Below are 17,941 nucleotides of genomic sequence, written 5' to 3'. Positions count from 1 at the left end.
AGCGCGCTGAGTCTGCCAGGTTTGCTAGTCTCCAGAAAAAAGCTCTTTCTACAACTTGTCATATGATTCCCTGCGGGCAGAGTCAAGTTACTGGTGAAACAATCTTTTTATATCTACTCCCCTAAATAATGGAAGAAATTGCTGTTTATATTGTTTAAAAAAAATTAGTAGAAAAAAATAAATGGTATTAGGGAAAAATATACAGGAAGGACTATACAGAGTCTGAATGATTAGACTAAATTGTTAGTTACTGCTTTCTTCCGTGGGTTTTGTTAGTTACTGCTTTCTTCCGTGGGGAAACTTGCAAAGTTGAATCAACTGGATGCAGTTACTGCTTTTTGCAAAAGTGAAAAACTGCATTTTTGGTCACTTTCATTTTTTTCTTTGCAAAACTGACCTATTAACATTGGAGAGCATTGGGTAAACTATTCATTTTTGCAAAAAAGTAAACATTCATAAAAATGTCAGTTACTGCTTTTTTCCGTGGGGGGGGGGGGGGGGGGGCAGCGTACAGTATTGTGACTGGTTGGTCTTTGCATAGGACTGTTTATTGTCGTACAAAGAGATAATGTTGCAACATCCAACATGGAAAGTTTGAACATGCATGACGATCTTGGCTGGCAAATCGAAGAGCAATGCATTTGAACAATATTTTGCTAGAGTGAGAGAAATGTAATGGCAAAACAATTGTTATTTCCCTCACTTGCTTTGTTTGTTGAGAAGGGGGGAGGAACCTGGGAATGACCGACTTCCCAATTAAATACATGCTACATGGATTCACAACCACGCTTGCATGTTGTTCACATAACACACACACACACACACACACACACACAAAAAAAAAACCAAAGAACGCTAGTCACATTAATGAAATTTCCCTAGCAAGAAAAGATTGTTGTGGTTCCCAATATGTCAGTTAAACAGGATTTGCCTGAACTATGTACCATCAGACATTTCTACATTAAGCTGGATAAAGTCAAGGCATGATAGTGGCAAGTTTTTTTCTTTCTTTTTTCATTTTACAGACATGGCGGTCTGGACAAAGGCAATAAAGGAAATGAAACATAAAACCCTACAGAGTGGGAGACATGGTTAAGTAATGGTAATGATGATGACGATGATGATGATAATGATAATAACGATTGGGATGATTATGATAACAGTGATGATAACAATGATTACGATGATCAGGATTAAGAAGGGGATAATGATACTAATGATTAGGATGATGATAATAATGATTAGGATGATGTTGGCAATGATTAGGATGATGAGAATGACACTGACAATGATTAGGATGATGATGATGCTGACGATGAACGTATTCTATCACTGTTTTGCATACAGTGTAGCAGCTTTGAAAAATGATGGAGACACACAGCCATCACGGCATCTGCATCCAAACTGTTCCTTGGCAGGCACAATGTCCTCATAAAGCCCCGGTGTACAGCTATCCATTCATCTGACGTTATCATCATGTCACTGCTGATCTGGTGCATGGTGTATGGTGCTTTCCGCTCCAATGAGTATGTATTCACACATGCGCACATCACAGTTCAGGTCTGAAGAATTTCTTTCTCAGAGGTATATCATAGGTGTCTACCAATGCAGCAGTCCTCAACACGAGGACTTTGCTGGCCCTGTGCTACCTGAAAATGGACGGGTCGATGAATCGATAGGCCTTGAAAGTCCCCAACTTGTTTCCGTCAGGGTCATAGTGAAACTTGTAGAAGCAGATGTCACAGAAGAAGCAAGGATCATGTGGCGCCAACAAGTCTTCTTGGGTCATCCATCTGTGGAGAGTGAAAGGAAGCAACATTTTCATTTACAAAATGGTCCACAAGATATCGTAATGGCCCTTTCTACAACTCAATAGCACCCCACAGGCAGTTTTTAGATGGGGGGGGGGGGGCGAGAAAGAGCCATTCAAACCAACATTCTTCATCCCTTGACATTGGCACTGAGCTTTTTTTAAACTTGCCAAGCTCTTTCATCATTATTCAGTAATCCATCCAAATCTGATTGACCTCATGGATAAAGCAAGCCCACTCGGTGGATTAATGTGCCTCAGACCAACACAAAGACCACACTACAGTGACACAACAGGGATTACAGGATTAGGTTGTCGCTATAATTAGTTTCCAGACATCCCTACAAAATAGGCAAAGAAAGCATGCCCCTCATTTTGCAAATGGGTGAACACAGTGGAGGTTAAGGTTAATATCATTATTTGAGCAGATGTTCATGACAGTAACAGCCAAACATTTTGTGTTTCAACATACAAGTATGTCAGAAACTTTGCAAGGTATTCTAGTGGAAAAATGAGAAAAGAAAATGGGAATCCATAGGGATACGAACCCGAGACCTCTGGATGCTAGACTGGTGATCTACCGACTGAGCTATAGAAAGCCCTAGTTCAGTGTCATCCTAGAAACCCTTATTCTCAATGCTCGAATGGTCAGAAGCTATAGCAGAGTGTTTGTGTGTGACACACACGCACACACTTGAACCTGGCATAAATGGGATAAATGCGAGGGATCACCAAAGTGATGCAGCTTTTTTAGTGTGTAAAAAATGCACACAGAAGAAAACTGACCAGAAAGGATATTCTAAAGTGATCTTTTTCTGTGAGAAGTGAGAAGTCATGGATACTAACTTGGATATAAGCAGCTTGCAGGCATAGCAGGCAATCTTGTAGAATTTGGACTTGTTAAGCAGCAGTGGGTATTGCTCCAGATCTTGGGGGTCATCACCATTCAGAAACCTGCATATGAAAAATTGGATTCAGAGGCATCCGATTTGGTCACATGACTGATTTACATAATACTTAGCTTTCTCCCTATTTATCAACCATGTTTCCTTATCAATTTATAAAAAAAAAAACTTTACTTTCTCTTTTGTACAGTTGCTATGGAACACTGTTGCTATGAACAATAATACATAATGCATGTATATGTACTTGATTATCTCAAAATATTCACCAGATCCACCCACTATTGTTAAACATACAGTGTACCTTGGTATACAATCATGTCGAGAAAAAAAATCACCAAACATGACATAACAAAAAAAAAAGTATTATCAAAATCATTAACAACAATACCAAAACAATATCATGTCATCAGTAAACGTAATGATAATAACAATAGCAATACAATGGAAGACAAAATAACCAAGGTGAAGATTAAAAGAGAGAAAGGAGACGGGTTGGTGTGACAGCGAAAACCAAGCACACAAAAGGATCCAAAGCCTTCTTCATTGTGGATGGAGTAATTCTGTGGCCCTGGAATTATCATGAGAGATATCACAAGACAGCGATCACACAAGACAGATTTGGCTCTTAATTAGCCATTTTCAAAGGCCCTCGTGCTTTTGTTATCACCAACAGTCAGGATCAAAGAGCAAGAGAGCCAAGCTGAGCGTGTCGGGGTGAGGGACCTTTCGATCCGTGATTGTGATAATTATTCATGACCAGAAGAAATTCTAACCTGCCCACCACTTCTGATGAATAATTCAATCACTGAATAATTGAGCCGGTCACTTTGACCTGTGAAAGTGCTTGATTTGCCCATCAGCCGTCAGTGCAAAATGTGTGTGAGTGACCTTCTTCGGGCTGTTCCCTGCTTGATCGGTTGTGGGGGGGGGGGGGGGGTTTGGGGGGGGGGTTTTGTTTGTTTGTTTGTGTGTGTTTTTTTTTTTGGTGTGTTTTTTTTTTTTTTTTTTTTTGCTACTTAATGCTGGTAGCAAATTCTGCCATTTACTGGCATAATTTCAGAAATATGGATGGATGTCCAAAGGCTCTCTTGCTGTGGGTATTGGATCGGCGGCTTGACTGGTCTGACATAATTATCAAACAAATCAGTGCATGCTCCTCTTGCAATTCCTACAGCATGAGGGCTGTTGACATAGGCTAGCACTCAATAGGCTCTAACGCAAATATTTTCTGGCGCGAAGTAAGAGCAAGAGACAAAATAAAGAACTTATTCAGGTTTGGAAATGTGTATCTACATGTATAGTTGTAGCTACACTACCAATAGTATTGCCATGGATACATGTATTCATAGAAAACAGCATGTGTGTGCAGCATAAGTGCATGAGACAAACAGAAATAGAGATAACAAGGAAAAGTAGAAATTACGAGGTGCGTAATATATGTCCCCGCCAGTAGTAGCATTTTGTAACAAAATGTGCAATATAGGTGAAAAATCAAGGTCAAAGGTCAAAGAAGTCAAAGGTCAAAATTCTGTGTAGAAGTTTTGAAGCCCTCACCTAGTGCCATCACATAAAGCAAATGGAATCGAAATTGGGTTAGAAATGGCGAAGGAATAGCATTTTGTAGCCAATTAGGCCATGGGGTGAAGCTGAAAAAGAGGCTTAGAAAATGGGTTTCGTTCCAGCAACACTGGCACTACTTTCTGAATGCGGAAATGTGATGTTTTGTACATCCTAAATATACAGTAAAAAGTTCTCCTCGAAATATCCTGCAGTTTTTGCGAAAATCCATATTTTATAAACTGCGACCAGCAGCCCAATACACATATCGTAATGGGGCTGCGGATTGTAGCATTTAGGATCATGACAGGATAGTATCGCGGACAAACGTCAACCTTAAATCGAACAAAAAATTTTCAATTTGAAGACCTACAAGTAAGGTTGAAGTACTGACAACAGGGTTCGTGCAAGGTTTGGTTCTACAAATAGTCATTTTCTGTTCGAATTGATGACTTAATATGACTAGGTCGAGAGGAATCTGGGAGAGCTACGCTGAATTGACGGTCAGCGCAGGCGCACACATCACTGCGCACAAATTTTGAATCCATTGACTGGATAGATGTCTGTGTGCGCATGCGCTGGCCGTCAATTCAGTGTAGCTCTCCCAGTTTCCTCTCGACCGAGTCACATTTAGTCATCAATTTGAACAGAAAGGAACTATTTGCAGAAGCAAACCTTGCACGAACTCTGTTATCAATACTTCAAATTTATTAATAAGTCTTCAAATTGAAGATTTTTCCCGATTTTAAGTTGATATTTGTCCGCAGTAAAATATCCGTCATGATCCTGTATGCTACAGTTCACAGCCCCATGACGCGATGCGTATGGGGCTGCTGGCCGCAGTTATGCGTATGGGGCTGCTAGCCGCAGTATAGTTCCCATAGTGTTTCTAAGCTGAAATACATATACACATTTGTAAAGCACTGCTTTTAGCCACATAGTACCTAGAAAAAAGGTGAAGTTTTGGTTTAATAGTTGCATTATATCTCATGTTTCAGCTTTTCCTGATGCTGGCTATGCAAAGGAGGACAAGAGCAAAGTGGTTCGAGACCATAATGAGAGAGAGCACTGACTAACCGTCAGAGGTCAAGGCAAATGCCTTATATTCTGTTCAACGACATGTTATTAATCAAATGACTAATCATTCAAGGCAAAAAAAAAAAAAAATCAGAGCGTTTGTTTGTGTGTATGTCCGCGTGCATGTGGGAGAATCTTATTGTACACACACACACACACACCCTCACCTGCACACACACATACGCACACACATAGTTATGAAGATACCCAAGTGTATTACAATATTATTCTACATGCCTTGGCCATTTATCACATCAGCATCATAAAAAAGATTATCATAAACATGAACACACACAATGATATAATACATGTATTGATCAGTGCATTACACATACACAGGTGCATAAAAACGCTGACATATTCTATACACTCACACGCACATACAAACTCATTTACACACGAGACATTACTATTAAACAGATCATATTGTTTATCAGTAAACATGTTTTTCTTTTCTTCTTCTTCTTCTTCTTCTTAAGAAGCTTTAATATTAGATCACATAGCAATCACGTTGTTCATGAAATATTACAGTACTTTAGAAAATTTAATCTTCATAAAATTTCCTGAAGTTTTCATTGCTATCATTAGGTTGGTGGGACACTACCTCCTTTCATGTAAGATAGCTCAAAATGATAATCAGTCAAATTTTCTAGTTTTAATAAATTTCCTGGAACATTCCATGGTCCAAATATCCTTGAAAGGGTGTAAAAGTTTTGAAAAATGCCAATATATAAAATAAAGGCAATATCATAGTTTACCCATTCATGAGTGAAAACTGCTGGATTCTGCATTGGGGGCAATGTGTACCTGAAAATCATGGAGAGAATAAATATATAAAACAGGTTTGGCATTAAAAATTATGATAACATTGCAATTAACTTCCAATATCAGAGGATCTGTGCAAACCTGACTCAACTTATGCACAATTTTCATTTGGCTGGTATTAGTTTTAGCAAACTGATTTTGTACTCACACCTACATTGTACTGACCTTTCTACATGAACATTCTGTTTCAGTATTAATAATACTTACACATTTTTTCCCCCAGAGTGGGAGAAACAAATTTTAATCGTAGTCATTCAGTTTTATGAAAAAAACACTTAGGAAAACATCTTTGTTCTTAGAATAATTCAACCCTAATCAAATCATAATAGTGGGCAGAAATGTTTGCTAAAGGGCGAACAATCACATACTGAGGCAAGGAGTCAAAACATGTTGCATAAACATTGGCATTCAAAATACAGGAAGCAATCTGTATTACAAAGACATTTTATCATGCACAACTTTGGTAAGATGTCAATTCTTGAACATTAATCACATTGACCAAAGCATTGGTGCATATACAGTACATTCTGTTGTTTCTGAACTTTGCACTGAAGTTCTTTGTGTATGTGTGTGAATGTTTCAGTTGTTTATATATATTGCTCCATTTTATCAAGGACAACTTATAGTAACATGAAAATGTTTTCATGCTTCAATATTAATCATATTGACCTATTTCCCTTGGCAAGTAATGAGCAGGTTGACTCTGTTGCAAATGATGCATTTTACAGGCAACACAGCAGAACCTGAAGAGCTTCCAGAAGAAAATCTTGATCTTGATGTGAGCGTCTTAGGGGAGGAAACAGATGCTCCTGCTGACGGACCAGGCTCCTCCTTCAGCTTTCGTTTCCTAGCGAGATTCAGGCGTTTGCTATCTATAAACCTCTTGTAGCACGTTTCATGGAATCCTATTTAATACAATGGAGAAATGAACAGCAATGATTAGCCGTTGGATTTTGTTAGGGGGGAAAAAAGGCTAAACGCTAGGGGGAGGGGTTGAACATTACACTCAATATATCATTAAATGTACAGTAGACTATTGACTGCCAATATTTGAATCTTGTAATTACCAATAGGCCCTAGTACTATGCCAGGTACACCTCATGATCATTGTCATCATCAACTACTTCAACTTGTACTTGCAGTGCAATTACTGATTTTAAATGACATCTACAGCTTTCAGCACCTGATCACATGCAATATCAATTATCATAATTATGAATACAACTGCCTTATCATCATTAATACTAGTACATTACTAGTAATCCTTGGCCTTTCACTATCACCACCACCCACTGCTTTATAATTTGGCACAACATAACGGTAATCTTATGTTTTAGGGAGTTTAATTGTTGAAATTATGTTATTGTCATTGTTGGTTTTTTAGACCTATTTATATCAAATATTAATAAGTTAATTTAATGAGATGCTAAATGTGTGTTTTGAGGGGGTATTCGCCAATTTCGGGGTGAGAGAGACAGGATGGATATTTAATATTAATACTCCATGGCCTTGATTATGAAAATATAAATTTACATGCAGTTTAGACCTTTTTCAATCCAGTCCTGTGTGTCAAGATTTTTACAGAACAATATCACTGACAGCTACATCAACCTAACCTGGGCTGTACATAGAACAACATATAAAATTCATCTAGGCTACATAACGGCGCTATGCCATGCCAAGGTGAAATTCAAGATAATTTATCTAGCCCTAAAATGTAACAGACACGCTACTAAACGGCTAAGCTACAGCATTAGCGTCCATTATAATATACACAAGCAACGTTCATAAACATAGCTAACGTTGTACTTGTACAGTCATCATGCATAACATTACGCATAGCCATGAGACGTTAGACTGCACTGCAGTGTCGACTGCCATGACTGTACGCACGTAAACTAACCTGTAAATTATCCTATGTAGGTTGCAGTCAGTCCCCCTGTCCCTGAGCAGATGAATCACTTCGTTCTGGTCTGCGATTTCACGGTCTCCCCCACTCAATTTGATCCACTCTTTGGCACACAAAATAGGTTTCGTCTATCTTAGGTTTGTCATAGCCGTGAAATTTTCAAACTTCATCGATGTTACATGCATAATAACGCATCTTAAAAGTTTCGGCAGAGCAGACGACGTAGACGCGTCGACAGGCTCACAGGGGGCGGCCATTTTGACTCGTAAACAATAATTCTCGATTCGGATTGGATAACATACATCACATGATCGTTCGCGAATGAATATCGTACACGGCAAAGTGTACATATTCAGCTCCTCAGTGACAAAAAAGTTCACTGTTTCCCCCTAAATTACCAAAATACTGCAGGAGGGTTTGTGTCGAACTTTTTCCTGTAGCCTTTTTGGTTATTTGTTTACACGTAGCTGTGGAGATATTTTAGTGCCGCAGTTGTCGGAACGAAACAAGCGAAAAAACCAGCTCACCCCATGGCCTAAATGTACAATATAGGTCAAAAATCAAGGTCAAAGGTCAAAGAAGACAAAGGACAAAATTCTGTGTAGAAGTTTTGAAGCCCTCTCCTAGTGCTATCACATAAAGCAAACGGAATCGAAATCGGGTTAGAAATGGCGAAGGAGTAGCATTTTGTAGCAAAATGCACAATATAGGTCAAAAATCAAGGTCAAAGGTCAAAGAAGTCAAAGGTCAAAATTCTGTGTAGAAGTTTTGAAGCCCTCAACTAGTGCCATCATATAAAGCAAACGGAATCGAAATCGGGTTAGAAATGGCGAAGGAGTAGCATTTTGTAGCAAAATGCACAATATAGGTCAAAAATCAAGGTCAAAGGTCAAAGAAGTCAAAGGTCAAAATTCTGTGTAGAAGTTTTGAAGCCCTCAACTAGTGCCATCATATAAAGCAAACGGAATCGAAATCGGGTTAGAAATGGCGAAGGAGTAGCATTTTGTAGCAAAATGTACAATATAGGTCAAAAATCAAGGTCAAAGGTCAAAGAAGTCAAAGGTCAAAATTCTGTGTAGAAGTTTTGAAGCCCTCAACTAGTGCCATCACATATAGCAAACGGAATCGAAATCGGGTTAGAAATGGCGAAGGAGTAGCATTTTGTAGCAAAATGTACAATATAGGTCAAAGGTCAAGGTCAAAGGTCACAACTGAAATTCTGTGTAGAAGTTTTAAAGCTCCCATGTAGTGCTATCATATAAAGCAAACAGAATCAAAATTGGCTCATAAATGACAGAGAAGTAGCAAATTGAACATTTTGATCACACACGGACGCACACACGGACGGACGCACGGACACACACACGTACGGAGCCCGTTTCATAGTCCCCTGCTCGAACTCGTTCGGCGGGGACAAAAAGTACAAGAGAGCACTCTTTGTGGTAGACTTATTTCATATGCCTAGGCACCCACACTGAAGTGATATACATATTGTATGCCTCTCATGAGGACAAATTATAATTGAAGAGGAGAGCTAGAACACAGGCACAATCATTACAAACTGGAAATGTTGCTGTGGCAACTGGTATGCCTCCTCCATATCACATTGTTCTCCTATAGGTCTGTTGTACATCTAAACAGTGTGAGATGACAGCTTCACATGATTGAAAAAAAAATGAAATGACATAATTAGAAATTTGATGGCACAAACACAAATGTGTTTAGTATTTATACATTCCTTACACCAGATTTCATTTGGATGGCAAAATTGTTTCAGAGAGCAAGTACAACGTGTATTCGGCAATTTGAGAATTTTCACTTGACCTTTGTTCCCTGCTCTTTGACCCCATGCCAAAACATAGTGCCTCTGGCTAAACTTTGTGTTGGAGGCACTAGAAGTCTTTAGAGTACATTTAACAGACTTTGAGGAGGAACAGACAGACAGACAGACAGACAGACACAGCGAGAGAGAAGAAGAGTGGTGTCTTTTTACCTGATGTCAGTGAAAGTGATGTTGTGTTCACAGTCTCCCTGATGACAGTAGAGATAGGGGTAGCCCAGCCTGACCTTCAGGTCATTGAAGGTCACCTCGGACATCCTGGCGCTGGTCACCTCACCCTTGATCAGGTCACTCTTGCCCTGCCGCAACCACTCTTGCACTGGACTGGCATGGGAAGACCAGCAAAGAGAGTGTGAGAGCAGATGTGCTTTGATGACTCCATGGAAATACAGACATGAATCGTTACATTCCTGCTTCTTTCAATGTACTGGTCATGGAATTTCATAATCACATAATAATCACAACACAACCGTAATATCACTGCTGCTACTTTAATTGTGGGATTACTGATAATGAATGACATTGACAATGATGTTGATAAAGATAATAGTAACTAGAGAAGCACTCTGAGAGTGCAGACCTCCACCAAGCATGCAGCTCATTTCCACCACTGATTTTGTTCTTCCAAAGAGATATCAGTGATTAATTTCCACCCATATGTACTTATAGCATTGTGTGCTGAAAGTCGCCTGATTTCCCAATATAGAAGCGGGGTGCCATTGTTACGTCATAAACCCTCAGCTGCACGGCACGCCTCGCCCTAGCAGAAACTAGAGCGCGCACTTTACTGCGTGCATGCAAACCTCAAATAAGCGAAGCCCAAACTCCCAAGTTCATTGACCCTGCCTGCCAAAATATCAAAAATCGTTCATAAATTCCCCAAAAATTCTTGGATCACTACCAAAATTTAATCATCTGTTACTTGTATCATTCTAAAACTTTCCTGCAAGTTTCATCAAAATCGGTTTACTACTTTTTGAGTTATTTTGCACACGGACAAACTAACTAACAAACAAACAAACCAACGGTAACAAAAACATAACCTCCTCCCTTGGCGGAGGTAATAATGAAAATCATGACTTCAATCATCATGAGCATCATCATCATAATATTAATGGTAATTATTGAGTGATGCAATGTAAATAAAGGATGGACAAATGAAGAATTTTATTGCAAAATGGTCTTAGCACCATTTTTTAAACATTTCAGAGTAAGTCCATCAACAGATAGAGCAAAATTAAACCTTTCAATACCTCACTTGTAATATAACAAGGAATATTCAAGAAATTATTATTAGAAATATCCTGTATTTTCTTATTATTTTCTCTGCTTTTAATAGCAGCTTTAATCACAAATATCTCAACTTAACAAGAATGGATGTAGCTCATTTTGCGATAAAACTCTTCATATGCAGACTGGTTGGGGCGAGTATTAAAAAAATTCAAAGCCGAGGATGATACAGACACTCACGCACTAATATCCCTAGCAGCAGGATCTCTCATGTCATTGTAGAAAACATTCTCGATGAAGAAGTACGAGGACTTGAACAGGTCCTGGGCTCTGGTGTCGGAGACGGCGTCAGGATGCTCACTACACTCGCCCTCGATGTAAACCATGTCTAGGGGACAGATCAGATTGTCCTTGAGGGCAGTGAGGGGCTGATCTGCGTGGACTAGCAACTCACAATCATGCTTCACCTTTCAAAGTAACCAAGAAAGAGAGAATCACGTATAGTGGGGTCAATTGGTAGGCAGTCACAAGACAGCAATGTAGAGAGCAATATCTTTCATCATGCAATCCAAAATGTTCCTAAATTTGGGACAACTCTTTCCTTAACAGACATCTTTGAGTCTGGAAAACAAGGTGGTTAGAAGTTGCACTGACAAAATTATACAATGTACACTGAAGTTGCTTATTCAGCTTTATTTATTTTCTTTTAGCTGACATTGGTGTTAACTATACAAGCTAACTTTTGATACAAATAACATTATGATTAATGTATCGTCTGTGTCTGCGCCATGTAGAAAGTTACAGACCTGTTAGCATAGGGAGACTGTGTGATGGAAAGTTGGCTCAATCTAATCAATCTCCATTCACTGCCTGCCAGGGTACATTTGAAAAAGCCAACTGGCATAGACCCAGTGGCGGATCCAGAGGGGGGCACAACCGGCGCACGCCCCCCTTTATTTTTCGTTAAAAACAAAGAAATAAAAAGAAAAAAATGAAATGAAACCCGGAAGTGGCACCAGAAATATTAGTCACGCCCCCCCCCCCCTTTACAGAATTCCAGGATCCGCCCCTGTAGACCTGATAAAAAAGATTTGCCTGTCAGCGAATATGTGCACCAACATGTGGTAATGTTTGCAGCGCTGAATGTTCGAAATTCTTCAGCTGCCTGTGCTATGTATAAAGCTGCACACGATTTGTTGAGGAGATTCCCAAAATATGTCCACATCATGCCGACCTTCGCAATACAGTGTCCCCATGCTACACCAAGTGTTTAAATGAGTAATCTAGGGGAGTCTGTGGCACTTGTCACCACTTGGCAGTTCTTACCATATGAGAGGCGTGCTGGACTTTCCTGCTGACCGTTACTGATACTGTGAGAAGGGTGACTGGCCTGTTCAAGGGCTTTGCCGTGGTTGGCTCGTCATCATAGTAGTACTGGACATGGCATGTGAAGAGACGGAGAGACATGAATTATCATTACATGGGTTTAAGAATGTATCCAAGAAGGAGAAGCACTGTAATGAGTCACATGTGTCTCTATTATTTCGCTAATGCATAGCAAAAAGTGTGCAGCAGCATTAGTATGACTGCACTGTGCAATATCCTTGTGAAATTTTACTGAATGCTTTGAAAAGAAAAAAAAAATATGTTCGCGGCTACTACTAAAATGCTGAATAATCGGTGCTTATTTACACCAATGAAGGCAATTTGTCAATTTGTAAGCTTTGATAAAACAACCTGATGCAAGAATTCATCCTTAACATTTGAATATTATCAGTTGTGTTTTGCCACAACTAGTCTGATAAGATAAGTGCTTGAAATAAGCTATGCCTGTCATAACATTAAAGGGCAATGATGTAGCCCAGCGATTCCACTCAGGCATTGTCACACACACACACATACATTTGGTCAAGGGGAATCTGGGTACTTACGTGAGACCATTTACACCGCAAGGGAATTCCACACTGACCGTACTGTCCATAGTTTTCTGCTCTCCTCCTGCAATGCACATAAATGTTGGGTGCAGAATTATATGAGGACAAACAGGTTACATTCACAGATTTTTGCAGCACAGCATGAATTCTGCTGAGATGTATTGTCGATCTTCTCATAATCAAAGCTGTGCTTGTCTATTGGCAGACATTCTCACCACTTTTGTGATAGGACTTGGGGAGAAATGTGTTACATTATTAATCATGGAAAAGCTTTAAATACAGTGTACATAGAGAATTGGAAGATCCAAACTTAAGTAAAAAAGAGACCAACATTAAAATACTTCATTACGTGTTTGTGATGAAAACAATATCTTTGCACACTCATTAAATAAATTCTATTCATGACTGATACCACCTTTCTGTATGTAGAACCCCCCCCCCTCAAAAAAAAAAAAGTTCTAGAAAAACTGCTGAAAAGAAATTGAGACAACTTTCAATGCATTTTATAATCCCAAACTTGCAACTGATTATCCAGAAGAATATTTTTAACAAGACTATATATATATACTTTTTGTTTAATGTGTTTGTGTGTCCGGGTCTACTATGTTTTTTGTTTTGTTTGTTTGTTTGTTTGTTTTTTTTTTTTTGGGGGGGGGGTATGTGCTGCTGTTTGTAACTTTGTAATTTATATGATATTCGTTTGGTACATGTTAAAGGACTTGGCTTCATATAAGGCACCGCCTTCCTGTCAAGTTCCTAATGTTTCATGATTTCATATGTTGACGTTTATATTTTGTATCCGTTGCAGTCATAATCAGTTATCTTATACAAATTTCACGACATGAATTTGAATGTAATGTATTTGTACTCATATGTAGTGTATTTTCTCTGTTTGTTTGTATGGTTTTTATGGAGTATTGAATAAATAAATCCAATCCAATCCAATCCAAGAATTGCTCTTTCAGATAATATTGAAATCTAAAAATTGGCAAGGTTGACCAATTCACCTTTTTTGAGTCCTAAAGTTAAATTGGGTCTTTCGACTTTTTGTTGGTTTTATAATGCATGGTCACATTTAACCTTTTGGAAGTATTCAACAATCCCATACACTTTGAGGTACAATACTTCTGGCAAGAACAACATGTATTAGGAATATAATGTTTTAGAGTATTATATCCACATAACACTGCACCTGACTGATTCTAGCTGCTCACAGCCGTCTGGTACCTTGCCATTGACGATGGCGACGTGTTTGGCAGTTGGCACACAGGTTGTCATTTCAGAGTGTAATGTGTCTACACTGTAGAAAAAGAAATACAGAGAGGGGGTGCGTAGGACAGATACACAGAGAGATCAACAAACTATTCACTACTAGTATCATAGCCATGATGATATGATGTATAGAAGATGACTGTCATGAGAAAAAGCACACATGCAATGAATATTTAATATTATGAGTCTGAAATATTTGGGGGGATGCTAGATTATTCTGTATACTCCAGACAACAAAAGTCATCATCTCTAAAAACATACAGATCAATTAACATGATTAAGTCAATTTATGAAGATTCAATTGTTCAAAAAGCAGCAACTACAGTCCCTTGAAGATTTAACTGAAAATCAAAAATCACAATAGATGTACATTGTATATTTCATGAATGAAAGTACATTGCTTGGTTCCATTCCGCTGTTTCTGTAATCTATGTGAACGTGCCCTAGCATGCCCAGTCACACCAGCCTCATCAACAGCTTCCGTCCCTAACGATCACAATATGCTGGACACAACCTGCAATATACTCAGCCCAACTGCACAGAGAACTGCTACATCATGTTCCCAAGAACTAAGTATTTCGCATCTGGAATACTCTCCCAAACTCCACCATAGCTCCAACTTCTGTCTACAGCTAGAATTCAGGGAACAATGTTACCTGTCATTTGAGTCATACATGTATTGCCTGCCCAAGCACTGTTCAAGCTGCTTTTAAAAGAGGGACACACATGCACCACCTACACACTATGTACAAACTGTAAAAGTGGATATTTTCGTGCAAGAGATTTTTTGCGCTCAGCCAGGTAAGACGATTTTCCTGTGTTTTTAATCCCACGGAATCAAGACATAAACTACTGGAACATATGGCAAGCAAAAAAATTCAAGTGCATTATTTTCGCCCCAGTTTCTGGTTGTGTGAAATGTGCGAAAATTTTCACTTTTACAGTAGTCCACTATTTAAATGATGTAACAAGTCACCACATCACATGGCTGGAGCACTAACAGCAACTGACATGGCACAACCCTCACCAGGACCCGATGCCTTTTGGGAGAGTGCTTCTTCAACATTCAAAAGGCTTAATGGGTTGTAAATGTCTTTGTGAAGAGAAGTTTCATGACACAAACTATTAAATAAAAACAGAAATTATATATCTCCATGTACAGATATATATTCTTGTTTTTTGAACTCAAGTTCATAATGAAGAAAATACCTGCACACTTTGCGTAACTCTTCTGCTAAGACAGAAGAGACTCCCAGCTCCTTTACAACATCCTCATCAGGAAGATCTCTCACATCAAACCTGAAGTTGGCATCATCGAGGATGTTCCAGCTCTCCTGGAAGTCGGCGACGGCGATGAGTTTGGAACATGTGCCCTTTGTTTTGTCTTCCTGCTCCTGAGACTCATCAGCTACAGCCGCACACATTCTGTCCCACTTAGCACGATGTCTGAAAAGTAGAGACTACTGACTGTTATCAAAATACAAGTCAAGTAAATTTATTCAGATTTAGTCTGTGGACTTTATTTAGCATTTTTTTCACACTTACAAGTGCACCTTAAATACGATTACATTATACAGAGTCACCTTGCACCAGAGATCTACGTAAAAAAGCCAATGATAATCCACTAATGCATTTCCATTCCAAGTAACACAGAGAAAAAGACGAAAAGACCATTACACATATAGAATCTAGATCCAGACTCTTACAATGATACCATTTATGTAGTCCCATATATGCCATTTTATGCCATGTTTACTCTGTCACAATGGTTTTGATCCCGAGAGAGAGGAGGTCTAACGTTTAGTTCTAGATCTACACTACATAAGCGATGAAGGTGGACCCATCATGGATGAAAATGAACCTTTATATTGAATAATCAATCAAAAGACTTAGGAATCATTGAACATGCTGCCAAACAGCCGAGTACCGAGAAGGTTCAGCAGAAAGGGGGCCTCGCACACCAACGTGCACACGGCCCTTTACTGATGAGGTATGCCGAGACTTCGGGGTAGCTAGCTAGCAGCTGATGTCACGTCCGCCTTCGGCTGCTGTAATATCAACACCACACTAACGTTACAGCAACAAGCTACTTAATATGGTAATACACACCTGATTGCTTACTAATAAATATCATCAGCAACAGCCACAAAGTTAAAGATCAGTCAAGATTCCGGTTTACAAATCTAACGTTAATGTTACTTGCTGACCACTCGCACTGGCCAGTTATTCGCCACCACATGCAGTCAGACCGCAACGTGCCTTCGCATTTATCGTACGCGTATGCATGGACCTCGCGGACATGAATACGTAATGAGCTGGGAGACCACATTTTTAGAGTGTCTGTAAATCTAAACGACATTATCAATCTTCATGATTTATATATCGATAAAAAGCTGAAGAGTTGCACTTTGATGAAATTTGACCACTTGAAAGGTTATGACATATAAAATATACTGAACAAGGAAATTATAAAACACAAAATTTGCATATTTTCCATTCTTCTTAAGGGGCACACTAGACCGACGAAATTAAGGTGGACCAAAATGGAAGAGGTATAAAATGAAAGAGGAAATGTCATTCTATGAAAACATAATGACTTTATGTGGACTGATCCTATGAACGGGTCAGGTTGGCGAATAAATCATTGCGTTGTACAGTTAATTTTTGACGAGATTTCAGTTTGCCGCGAATACGCGTTTCTGATTGGTTAATTCCCTCTGAGCGGAGAGTTGAACGCACCTCGCGGTGCAGTAAACGTGTACTCTACATAACAGTAATACACTGTGTGTAGATGACAGTGTAGGACCCTATGGTGTGTGTGTGCGCGCGCACAATGTGTGTATACGCGCTCAGGTTCAGGCAACTGCAGCTGGTGTAAGATCTCCACGTAAACAACAAGAACAACACTCCACTCTGATCGACAGCTCAACTTTGGCTTGAACTTTTTTTTTGCCGGCACAACTAGATAAGAGTAGAGTGCATTAATAAGTAGCATACAAATCAATAATACAAGATCTAGCACTGTGTTAGCACACATGAGTTCTTTGGGGCTCTCTTTTTGGTATTAGAATAATTATTCCTTATTAATCCACTGTATACATCGCTGAGTAATTTATCTAATGATACCCTGGGAGCGCATGTATCTCAAATTGCCACACTATGATTTTTACTCGACGAGACTTTCAATTTTTATTGTTTTCTAAGCGAGGGACCAATTCAGTTCTTAGTGTGCTGTTATAACAGGTATATCTAAAACGTTGACTATCATTCATGTGGTGATTCAACCTATGAACGGGTCGGGTTGGCAATAAATAGAAAGCCTTGTTCTAATTTGTCTAAGGGTCGTTTGGAAAATATCGATATAATGCAGAGATATGAATAATGATATCATAAGCTGATTTTGTATAATGTAAGCATTAAAAGGTGTGATTTATTTCAAATATTCACAAACCATGTCAATTGGTCACGGATAGTAGATCTTCATGTCGCCAATAAGTGAATCTCGTAGACCATGCACTTTGTCTTTGTCTCGCAAAATCTCGGGTGCTGAGAAGGACATGCGCAAAAACCTGCGCGTACGAT

At 39.1% G+C, this 17,941-nt stretch overlaps 1 protein-coding gene across 3 annotated transcripts; it reads right to left on the bottom strand.

The window, feature by feature from the left end:
• Positions 1-522: 522 nt before the first annotated feature.
• LOC140230797 (snRNA-activating protein complex subunit 3-like) lies at positions 523-16,546 on the bottom strand. 3 transcript variants are annotated; one of them, XM_072310937.1, is made up of 9 exons: positions 16,469-16,546; positions 15,569-15,805; positions 14,280-14,387; positions 13,085-13,151; positions 12,480-12,587; positions 11,394-11,620; positions 10,077-10,247; positions 2,657-2,764; positions 523-1,793 (listed from the first exon to the last, which is right to left on the bottom strand). In XM_072310937.1, the coding sequence occupies exons 2-9, from the start codon at positions 15,781-15,783 to the stop codon at positions 1,646-1,648; spliced, it is 1,152 nt and encodes a 383-aa protein (XP_072167038.1). In that variant the 5' UTR covers positions 15,784-15,805; positions 16,469-16,546; the 3' UTR covers positions 523-1,645. The 3 variants fall into 3 exon arrangements, with proteins under 3 accessions (XP_072167038.1, XP_072167037.1, XP_072167036.1); XM_072310936.1 differs by having other exon boundaries at positions 15,569-15,819; positions 16,469-16,541; XM_072310935.1 differs by lacking the exon at positions 16,469-16,546 and adding an exon at positions 16,287-16,330.
• Between the last annotated feature and the right edge of the window lie 1,395 nt (positions 16,547-17,941).

This window comes from Diadema setosum, chromosome 7 (assembly GCF_964275005.1).
Source record: "Diadema setosum chromosome 7, eeDiaSeto1, whole genome shotgun sequence".
Taxonomy (NCBI): domain Eukaryota; kingdom Metazoa; phylum Echinodermata; class Echinoidea; order Diadematoida; family Diadematidae; genus Diadema; species Diadema setosum.
This window is presented reverse-complemented; position numbering and strand designations above follow the sequence as displayed.